At 41.6% G+C, this 10,530-nt stretch overlaps 1 protein-coding gene across 1 annotated transcript in view; it reads left to right on the forward strand.

Moving 5' to 3' along the window:
- Positions 1–10,530, forward strand: part of COL4A1 (collagen, type IV, alpha 1) — a 133,722-nt gene that overhangs the window by 99,048 nt on the left and 24,144 nt on the right. The window contains exons 25-34 of the mRNA XM_009322531.1: positions 2,179–2,370; positions 3,246–3,414; positions 3,790–3,882; positions 3,981–4,085; positions 5,603–5,700; positions 5,991–6,141; positions 6,493–6,606; positions 7,016–7,183; positions 7,740–7,829; positions 8,437–8,589. Coding sequence (XP_009320806.1) covers positions 2,179–2,370; positions 3,246–3,414; positions 3,790–3,882; positions 3,981–4,085; positions 5,603–5,700; positions 5,991–6,141; positions 6,493–6,606; positions 7,016–7,183; positions 7,740–7,829; positions 8,437–8,589 — 1,333 coding nt within the window. The remainder of the gene's footprint in view (positions 1–2,178; positions 2,371–3,245; positions 3,415–3,789; positions 3,883–3,980; positions 4,086–5,602; positions 5,701–5,990; positions 6,142–6,492; positions 6,607–7,015; positions 7,184–7,739; positions 7,830–8,436; positions 8,590–10,530) is intronic.

Raw genomic sequence — 10,530 nt, forward strand, 5'->3', positions numbered from 1 at the left:
GGCCCCATAGACTTGTGAGCATCCAGGTGGCGTAGCAGGTCATTGACTGTTTCCTCTTGGATTATGGGGGGTTCATCCTGCTCACCATCCCTGTCTTCCAGCTCAGGGGGCCGAGTACCCTGAGGATAACTGGTCTGCCTGTTAAAGACTGAGGCAAAGAAGGCATTAAGTACCTCAGCCTTTTCCTCATCCTCAGTGACAATTACTCCTAGATGAGCACTGTACTAGCAAAACTACATTTGATCTTGAGTTCACTGGAGTGTCCCTATGTACACTGTGGTATGCTGTCAAGACCTACCTTAGCATACACGTTCCTGTAGTATAACATGGATTTTGACACCATTCCTAATGTAAGTAGTCTGAGTTTGCCAGAGTCTTCCCAGACTTTTTTTCCCAAAGCTGTTTTCTCCTTCCAGCTGATCGCTTTTGGCAACATAACTTCTCAGTGACATTCATGTGCATTAGCTTTAACACACACTGGAGTTACGCAAGCTCCCTCGTATCACCAGCAGTGAGAGAGAGGCACCTTCAGAAGTTAAACCAACCCACCTGTATGAATTCCTTACTCAAGGAATCTGTTTCTCTCCCTTGAGTATAAATAAAGCCTAGATGCCTGAATTCAGCCAATGAAAGTTAGCTAGGATGGAGTCCACCACGATAAATAAGATGGTATTACTCAGCAACTGAATTTACTATAATATCAATGGGATCCATGAAAGAAACAGTGGAGAAAAATAAAAGACATCCTAATGTATTGAAGTGTTTTTCACATCTGGCATTTGTTCTCAGCACATGTTTTGCCACACCTTTATATTTTCCTTTTATTGCCTCTTAAGTTCTGTTCATGTCTTTCATCAGACAAGAACTGGCTGCTGTTCTGAATACGTTTAAGCTTGTTTTGCTCCACAAAGTTCAGCCAGGTGGTAATCCAGCATGTAGTTTAGCTTGGAAAAACTACATAGAGGCCAGCCTCGCAAGCTCACGTTGCTTAGAGCCATGCCAGAGCATCAGAGTCTAATCCAGGACCCGCCAAAGCAAATGGAAAGATTACCTTTGACCATGTTCTGGTTCAGGTTTAAGTGGACGGCACACATCAGCCATAAGCAGTGTATATTGCCCATGAAGTTTGTGCTTTACTACCCTAGTGAGTAGCTCTGATTCACTTGAAATTAGAGAGACTGTTCCTATGAGAAAAGTTCATATAAGAAAAATTGGAATTCTGGAAATCCTATAGGTATATTATTAGGTAGATAATTTCTTCCCAGGAGAGCTTACAAAACTCTTTTCTGAGCATGTGCATAGTATTCTGATAGTACCAACTGACTGTGATTGTTAATTGTACAAAATCAATGAACGTTATTAATGAAGGGAAACATGTATTTGTGTCAGCTAAATGTCATAAATAAACTACCCAGGGAGAAGCTTTCAGCCTTCAGTTAGCTTAGCTCTTGTGCAAATAATGTTTGAGTTTTGTGTAAGACAATTAATTTAATTTTGTAGACAACTTTTATATTTGATGAATATTATAGTTGATTTAAAAGGTTTTGAAAGAAATAAAATCATGGGTGGGGCTTGTATAAGCAATTTAAACTTGTAAGTTTGGCTGAGTTTGTCTTTGCATACTGGAAGTGTGTTATTTTCCTGTATTTGTACTAGTTCTGCTGGTATTGTAAATTATCATGGAAATGTAGAGATACTTTTGTTGCATTTGCGTCAGAAAAATAGGTTCCACAGTGTTAAAGAATTCAGCATTTAAAGGTTGGGGCAGACACTTTAACTCTGAAAATGCCTTTTTAAAAAGCCTCATTTACCTTAATGCCGATATTGTATAAATATGCATAACTGAAATCCAGTGGGTAGTCTATTGAAAATTCAGAGTAGTTTTTTGGTGTCATGGCCTGCAGTTCTTGTGTAAATGGTGTAAGTTTATATGCACCATCTAAAATGATATACCTGTGATATGATAAATGACAAAATGGTCAAGACAAGAAGATTTGCATTAATTCCTTATTCACACTGCTGTGTCCTGGAAAATATTCTCATTTGACCTCCTCAGTCGAAAACTTAATGGTTTACTTGATTTGGGTCTGCTCTTTAATTTCTGAAGATTTGTTTTCTTTTGTATCAGTTGAAGGGTTGGTAGGGCAACTGATGACATCTGAATTTATGAAATTTCAGGGCCCCCCCGGCACTCCAGGACTTATGGGCAGCCCTGGGGCAAAAGGAGAACCAGGAGATTTTTCTTATGATTCTATCCTGAAAGGTGAAAAGGGAGATCCTGGTTTCCCAGGACAACCAGGTACTCCTGGAAGAGAAGGAAGACCAGGAAAAGATGGATTGCCAGGTCTCCAGGGTCCGAAAGGAGCATCGGTATGTGTGTTTCTTTATGTTCACATATTGTCCTACTGTGTGTTTATTTATGTTTACATATTGTCCTATACATTCTGTCTTTCAGATCAGAATTCACATGCTTTTATGCCCTATACACGCTTTACGTTTATTGGCCTCATTCATTGTTCCAAATCTTGTCCTTACCTTGAGTAGTTCATTCTTCCTCAGAGGAAGACTCCAGTTTCCCTGGAACTAGTGAGGGAGATGGTCCTTCAACAACAGGCTATTTCAGAGTTAGATTTTGACCCTTTCTTTTTACATGTCATGCAAATAAGTGATCTGACTCAGATGTATTCAGCATGGCTTGTTACTTTCAGAACTATAGAGCAAGGTTACTTCCCCCACAAAGTTGTGGGCATGGACAATAGTTTTGTTCCTTTGTCCCTTTCTCACAGCTTGATGGTGAGAACTAGAGTGGATGATTTAGCTGATATCTGGAGGTGATTGAAGGAATGCAGTTATCCAAGTAGAGATTGTTAAGACAAGATTCAATTCTGTTCTAGCATACTTCTCTTCTTGTGGAAACTAATGCTTCAAAGTCTTGCACTGATAGAGAGTTCAGCTGATATGGATGTGGAGCTGAATGTGGAGCTCACACCTGCTCCCACATCCACCACTGGGAACATAGCCTACATGGTCCAGTTAGCTGCACTGCACACTAGGTATGATTTCCATGTGCTATTCCACGTGGAACCCGGTTCTATTTCCATTGAACTCAGTGATAAAAAACCCACTTTCTTCAGCATTACAGATACCTGTGCTAAATCCAAGTTACAAAATATTCAAAGGGAGAGGATGATGTGTACTGTCTTGCCAGTCAGGCAAGAAGTACACTTACACTTTCCAAAAATTAGGGTACAGCTGGCTTGAAAGGAGAACGTGGTCCCCCTGGCCAACCTGGATTCCCTGGAGTACGTGGTGAAAGAGGCTTTCCTGGCCCTCCTGGGATAGGCACTGCAGGGTTACCCGGTGACAAAGGAGACAGAGGCTTTGCTGGAACCCCAGGTTTACCAGGCCTTCCAGGTAATGCTATAGTATGCTTTAAAAAAAAAAAAATTAAAAAAAAAATAAAATTGTGCCCTTTAAGTGATACAACTTAGAGGATCACCAGAATTTAAGATCGAAATAAAAAGACTTTCTAATTTAAATCAGTGTTTGCTTTCAGCAGTATAATTGCAAATCTTTGAGGGCAGTTTTCTTGAGGAGTTTGTTAGGCCATACGGGGTGGTTTAGTTTCATCCTAAACTGAGTTCATCCTAGTTTTCTATGAATCTTCTACAAAAAAACTTCATAACAAGTCAGTTGTAATGGTATGAATGGACTAATATCTCTGGTTAGGTGGAACTCCCTTGTTTAATTTCATTGGTTCCTGTACTTAATACATATTTACATTCACAGGAACAAAGGGTGAAGCAGGACGAACTGTACCACTCCCTGGACCTCCTGGGGCAGATGGCCTTCCTGGGCCACCTGGTTTCCCTGGACCCCAAGGTACAGTAGCCTGTTAATCTTTGTCTGATGATCATAATGGCTCTGTTCCCCAGAAGCTAGCCTTTGTACTAACATTTGTCTTACTTTCACTTGCAAAGGTGACAAAGGGAATCCTGGGCTTCCAGGTAGACCCGGCCTGCCAGGAGAAAAAGGTGCTGTTGGGCAGCCAGGTATAGGGTTCCCTGGACCTCCAGGACCCAAAGGTAAGATAAAATAATCCATCTAACAGAGCTGGTGTAACTGGAGTGTCGATGGAGGCCTGCACTATCATCCAGCCATGGCTGCATGAGATTTGGGAGGTGCAGCTGAAGAACCTCCCTTGCGAAAATCCACAAGCACCACAATAAGCATACTTTCAATGCACACTTGCTTTGCGCAGTGATATGGTGCAGATACAGACAGTGTCAAAGCTACTGCCAGAATAGGAAGTGATATAGTACAACATCTTACATTGCAGCAACTGAGATTGCTGAGAGATGAGATGACCTTTCTGAGATGAAGCACCGTGTGTTGCTGGTCAAAAAAGCATGCTGACATAACTATAACATTTTTGGGCCAGAGCTAGCAGCTCTGCTGTGTCCCAGGCGGCTGAGAGTGGTTTGGTTAGAATACCAGCTTACTCAGCGTGTTTAGTCTTCCCTGCATGGCCATTGTCAGGGTATACACATAGCTTAGAGGGAGTCTAAATGTTCATATTCTAGTTTTGGATTTTTGGGAGATGTATTTCGTAGTGCCGCTACTCATTTAGAACTAGATGACTGAGCTTTCAGCAGCCACCTCAATCCCCAAAATTCTTGTGTGTCTTCATTATTATTTCATTTATTATGATTCTACACACCAATGAACTGGGAGGGTCAGAAAGACTTAATTAGGAGAAAGGGCAAATCTTTACCTGTGACCACCTCTAGTTCCTCTGAGACTGGCGTGCGATGAACCTGAACAGAAGACACCTGTTGCATCTGGAAAAGGATTGCTGTATGCTCTTTGATGCCAGCAAGAAAGGAATGACACATCAAATACATTTCTTTCAAGAACCCTTCCTTGCATTCAGCTCTGCCCAATTACTTTCCTGGGGCTTAGCCTAAAAGCTATATTTCCTGCTCCCTGAGACCTTTGCCTGGGAGAGGAGCTTCATCTCAATTTATTGAGCGTGTGCTGGTGTTGAGTGAGTGCTATCTTTAAGTGATTTGCAGAATGTTGTATGTATTCCTTCCTGCATTCCCAAGGTGCAGTGCATGGGCCAGCTGTGGCATAGAAATCTTCTGTGTGCAACCCACAGCGGGACATGTAGGACATGTCACACGACATATACTGAACAAAAGGTGTTGATTCACAGATGAATTCTGTTGTGTGTCCCTCAGTCTGATGCCCTGTACATTGTTGTCTTTTCTGAAGAAGACTTTGGGAACCCAGTTTTGCAGATAGGATGTTTCTCAATGACATGAACCCACAAGGCTATTAATTTAAGAGGAGACACTCAGCATTTATTTTTTCTGGGTGGTTTATCATCAGAAGCCAAATGCTGCACGAGGCTCAGCATTTGAATCTCTGTTGAGACATTTGGGTGCTGGCATCCCTAGCAGTTTGATATAAGACTACACAGACCTTTTTTAACACATCCCTGTGAGAATATGAATAGTTCAGTTAGAGGCTTGAAGAAACAGCAGAGGACACTTACAGGCAGAGACAGCAATGATGTGAGTTTTGTTTTGTTTTATAGGTTTCCAAGGTCAGCCTGGCTCGCCTGGTCTTCCGGGGACTCCGGGAACCCCTGGCCTGGATGGTTTGCCAGGTGTACCAGGCTTACAAGGTCAAAAAGTAGGTGTCAGCTGCTGATACTGTTATCTGTGACTGCCCATGTTAACAGGAATGTGTGTAAAGATCCTGCTCTTTAAAAAAAAAAAAAAAGTTGGCCAAACTGTCCTTCATTTCCCACTATGCACACAAGGAACAGAGTAGATGGATGAATGCTTAACATTAACGCTAAAGGGCTTACAGCTCTCCCCTGAAGTCATGTGTAGTGCTCTGCCTCTGATTTAAATGCAGTCAGTGAATGAATTATTGGTTTTGATGTGTTGATTCCCAATCTATTGTGTTTCTTTGGCTAGGGTGAACCTGGTGTAGGTCTCCCTGGCCCTAAGGGATTGCCGGGCCCCCCAGGCCCAGCTGGCATCCCTGGAGAAAAGGGAAGTTCAGGACTGCCTGGCTTACGTGGCGAGCAAGGGTTTCCGGGCATACCTGGGCAGCAAGGATTCAGAGGTAACATCACTGGAAAAATACAGCTCTGTATTCCTATTTCTTTTTTAAATTCACTCTCCTGTAAATGCAGCAAAAAGTCTATTCACCATTGAGATATCCTCCTGATATCTCAGGGTATTGCCCTTTTTCCTTTACCTCGTTTTCTCCTACCAACCACCGATAGCAAATGCTAGCAGCAAAGAGCAGCCCTTCCTCCGAGCCCAGGCAGGAGGTATTAGAGGCTGAAATGAGGTCTTGTTGGCCAAGTGCTTCCAAAGCACCTTGTCTAGCATCTTGTCTTGACCTTGTCTAGCAAACAAGATTTCAAATAACGTCGGAGGACGCTTGGTCTATGTCTCTGTCTCCCCGCAGGCGACCCCGGCCTCCCAGGACTGCAAGGCTTGCAAGGCCCTCCGGGCGCACCAGGGCTGGGCCCGCAGGGATCACCGGGACCCGCTGGGCAGCCGGGACCCCAGGGACCACCAGGTGAGAGGAAAATACTCTCATGACGGTGCTTAGGAGAGAACTTTTGGCATAAATGGATATTGGCGTTGGTAAAAGCGTTGCTTGTGAACTGTTTTGTGGTGTGAGGTTGGTAAGGGTGCACGGGGGGGCATGTCAGCAGGCCTCCTCCATGTGGTCCAAATCGCAGGGCGAGGCCTCCTGAGAAAACACGTGCCATTTTGTTCCGTCTCCTCAGGTCATCGGTGAGTAATATATACAGGATCAAAGCCTCGCTTAGAAAATGAGGACTATTTCTGCTGTCTGGCTTTGAGTCTTCATTCTTCATGCCATGTAATTTCTGAACTGCAGGTGGACATTATCAGATATTCTTGTTAACAGTGTTCCCAGTGCTCCATTAAGGACTAATCCTGTTATCTTCCGTTTTTCCTAGGATTTCCTGGAATAAAAGGAGAAAGGGGCTTCCCTGGTATCCCAGGTCTAGATATGCCAGGACCAAAAGGGGATAAAGGTAGCCAGGGCCAGCCCGGAGTACCAGGGTCTGTGGGGTTACCCGGCCTGCCAGGTCCGCAGGGGGCTGTTGGACTGAAAGGATCGGCAGGTAAACATCTTTTCCCTTGGAAACCGGCATCTTTGACAACTGTTTTAATAAGTTGTGGTAGCAAGCCCTTTCACTTGGTTAGGAATTGATCCATCAAAGAGCCCAAGCTTGGGAAAACACACAGGCTGACATCAGTAAAGCAGCTCTGTGCACGTGTAACTGAACTGCTACTCAAGTCCTTTGGTGGATCAAATCCAGGAACTTGCAGTAACTAGCCTTTAGCCTGTAATAACGAAAGGGGATTATTCTGCACAGTTTCAGTGGCAGAATGTGGTTTTAATAATGCCTTTGTTAATGAGAGCATTGTTTACTCTAATAGGAAGTTTTAAGGATCTGTCAAAAACCCATTATAAACTGTGTTTTACTGTGGTTTTCATAACACTATTTTTATTGTTGTTTTCTCAATCAGGCTATTTTTGATTAACCATCTTCTTTGTCCCATTTTTCCTTAAGTAATGCAGTTTCTAATATGATAGGGAGTAAATAATTCAATTTCTTGTACTTCTTTACACTGCTTGCTTTATTTCTGTTATTCACTCTTTCACTTTGGTTTCAGGAACCAAAGGAGAAATGGGAGTTATGGGAACTCCTGGTTTGCCAGGAACTCCTGGACCAATTGGAGATCGAGGGTTGCCTGGTGAAAAAGGTAAGAGAGAGATTTTCTCAAAATCAAAATTGTAAAATCCACCTTTTCCCCGGCAGCAGACAAGTCTGGAAATAACCAAATATAACGAGTATGCTTGGCCTAAGGAATGTTTTATACCAAGTAACTTCCCTGTAAGTTAGAAATGGTGTAATTTAGAAAGCCATATCCTAGGAGCAGTCATGTATTTGGGCACCAAGCCAGGATTTTTGATCCGTTCTTCAGTAACGTAAGGGTTTGCTAGGTGCGAGGATGCTATAGATACTACACCAAGAAAAATACTGTGTTTGAAATTATAAAAAGCCAGCAGGAAGGTCTTAATTAAATCCTTCAAATAATGCCCTGTATTACTGCCAAACTCCTATCCCTATTGTTTTGAGAGTCTAAAATCAATGGCTGTGAAGCAGGAAAAATATGTCAACTTTTTTTGACAGAGCTATTGTGAAGTGCTGGTATAAAAAAACTTCATATGTGATAAATGAGATGTTCCAGAGCATGGTATTCGGTGGTCAAAATTTGAATAAATAGCTAATTTCATTTGTTTTTGTCTACTAAATATTTCTGCAAAGTTTTATATGCCACCATAATATTCTGTGCTATCCCTTTATAGGTAGCCAAGGTTTCAAAGGTGTAGTTGGACCACAGGGTGATCCTGGTGTCAAAGGAGATAAAGGTGAAGCTGGTCTCCCAGGAAAACCTGGAACGATGGACAATATGGACATGGTTAGTCTTAAAGGCCAAAAGGGAGATCAAGGAGAAAAAGGTAACTTTAGTCTCTAACTGTGGATAAGTGTAATTAACACTCATGTACTGTTAAGCAGCAATGCTTTGAGTTCAGTTGTACCTTAGTTTTAGACAACAGTTTTCAAAATAAGATTAAAGAATTTCACACAACAAATGCGGATGTTTTTTCTGTATCTTTCAACTCCATAGAAACAAAGATTAATCACATACAGAAAGGGTTTTGGTTGGATGGAAGAGGTTCAGTTTACCCTTATAAAATCCATTTTACCTCTTTTAGCAGAAGACTCTCTCAAAAGAAAAGAAATTTTTAAAGTAGAAACTAGAGCTTGCCAGAAGAGAAAAGCTGTCTTTCATGTAAAACATATAGTGGAAACACTGTTGTGGCCATGAAGACCAACTGATACTGTAAGAAAAAGTGGGCAGCCTTTTCTAGCACACATGTTTCTTTGTGACCTGAAGAAATTTCAGGAAAGACACACATGTATGCCACTAATACCAAAAGATCAACTTATGTCAGTTTAGAAACATATGGAAATATGCAGGAGAAAGGCAATCAGCTTTCTACTTAGAAACTTAATGGTGGTAGAGATATTAGTTTTTTTAGAAAATGCATTCTTCTTAGATTTTTATTTTTACTGCTACATGAAAATTTAGTTAAGATCATTCTCTCTCCTGTTTTTCTTTTCAAAGAAAAATAGTGTGTATTTTATATATTTTTATTATTTGTTCTTTTTTTACTATGATTTACTTTTTATTAAAAAATCCCATAAGAGTTTTTAAATAAATGATAACTGTTTTAGTTAAAATAGAAGTGTAGGGCTCAGAAGGGAGCTACTGAGATCATGTACTCTTCCATTTCCCTAAACCAAATCCTTCAACCTTTCATTGTATATCATGTTTTCTGAAATAATTATCATTCTTGTTACCCTTTCTGACTTCTCCCCAATTTGGCTGCATCCTTGTGGGAGTGCACTTTGCTGAAACAAGTGAAGTACTTCAACTCAGGCCCTGCTAGAATGAAATTTCCCTTTCTTGAAAAACAGCTGACTCAGTTTGTGATTAGCTATAATCCTTGCTCCTTTACTTCTGGACTGCTCCCTGTGCAATCATTTTTCATTTTGGATGCATGCTTTTGACTTCTCCTTACCACATATGTGGTGTATTATACTTTTTGAATTTCCTGATGTTGATTTTCAACCTTTACTCCAACTCTTCAAAATCCTTCTGCAGTCTAATCCTGTCCTCTTTTCAAGCCTTTCCAGTTTAGTGTCATCTCCACATTTCATCAATGTATTTTCTGCTGGGCCCAGGACAGAGCACTTGAGACTCCTTTCCAGTTTGGCAGTGAATCACCAGTAACTATACTACATTATATTTGAACTGTGGGAACGGGAGAGTTTCCCAGTCTAGGTACCTCTTATCTCCATGTCCTTACTACTTGTCAGGATGAGACCTGGGCTCATGTGTCCCGGTTGGGTCTCAGAGAAACCTGAGTGTGTGGATAGGCAGTGCCTCCCAGCTTGGACAGCCAGGGACTGCAAGGCAGGGCAGCAGCAAGCGTGGAATGCATGGACCTTAAAGCTGGAGAAGAGGCACACCACAGAATAAGAGGTGGAGCCTTCTGGAATGATGAAGATGCTTTAACATTAGATAGAACTGAGGAAACAGCAAATTCCTGGCTGTGAACAATCAGTTCACACGTACCTTTTTAGACAGCAGAACAGTCAAATCAATCTTTTTTGTTAACACCTGATATTGTCTGGCACTTCTGAAATAACTCATTAATCTAACTCAAACACAGGTTTGTTTGCAATTTCTTCTGAAGATATAACTTGCCTTGTAGTTTGCACAGACACCTGTAAAATTGTAATAGTTTGCAGCCTTTCATCAGCATTGGTTTAGTGACTGGAGAGTTGTGTTTTACTCAGGTGTGACTACTGTACAGTGTATGAAGCTTGCA

The sequence above is a fragment of the Pygoscelis adeliae genome, unplaced genomic scaffold, assembly GCF_000699105.1.
Source record: "Pygoscelis adeliae isolate BGI_AS28 unplaced genomic scaffold, ASM69910v1 Scaffold424, whole genome shotgun sequence".
NCBI lineage: Eukaryota > Metazoa > Chordata > Aves > Sphenisciformes > Spheniscidae > Pygoscelis > Pygoscelis adeliae.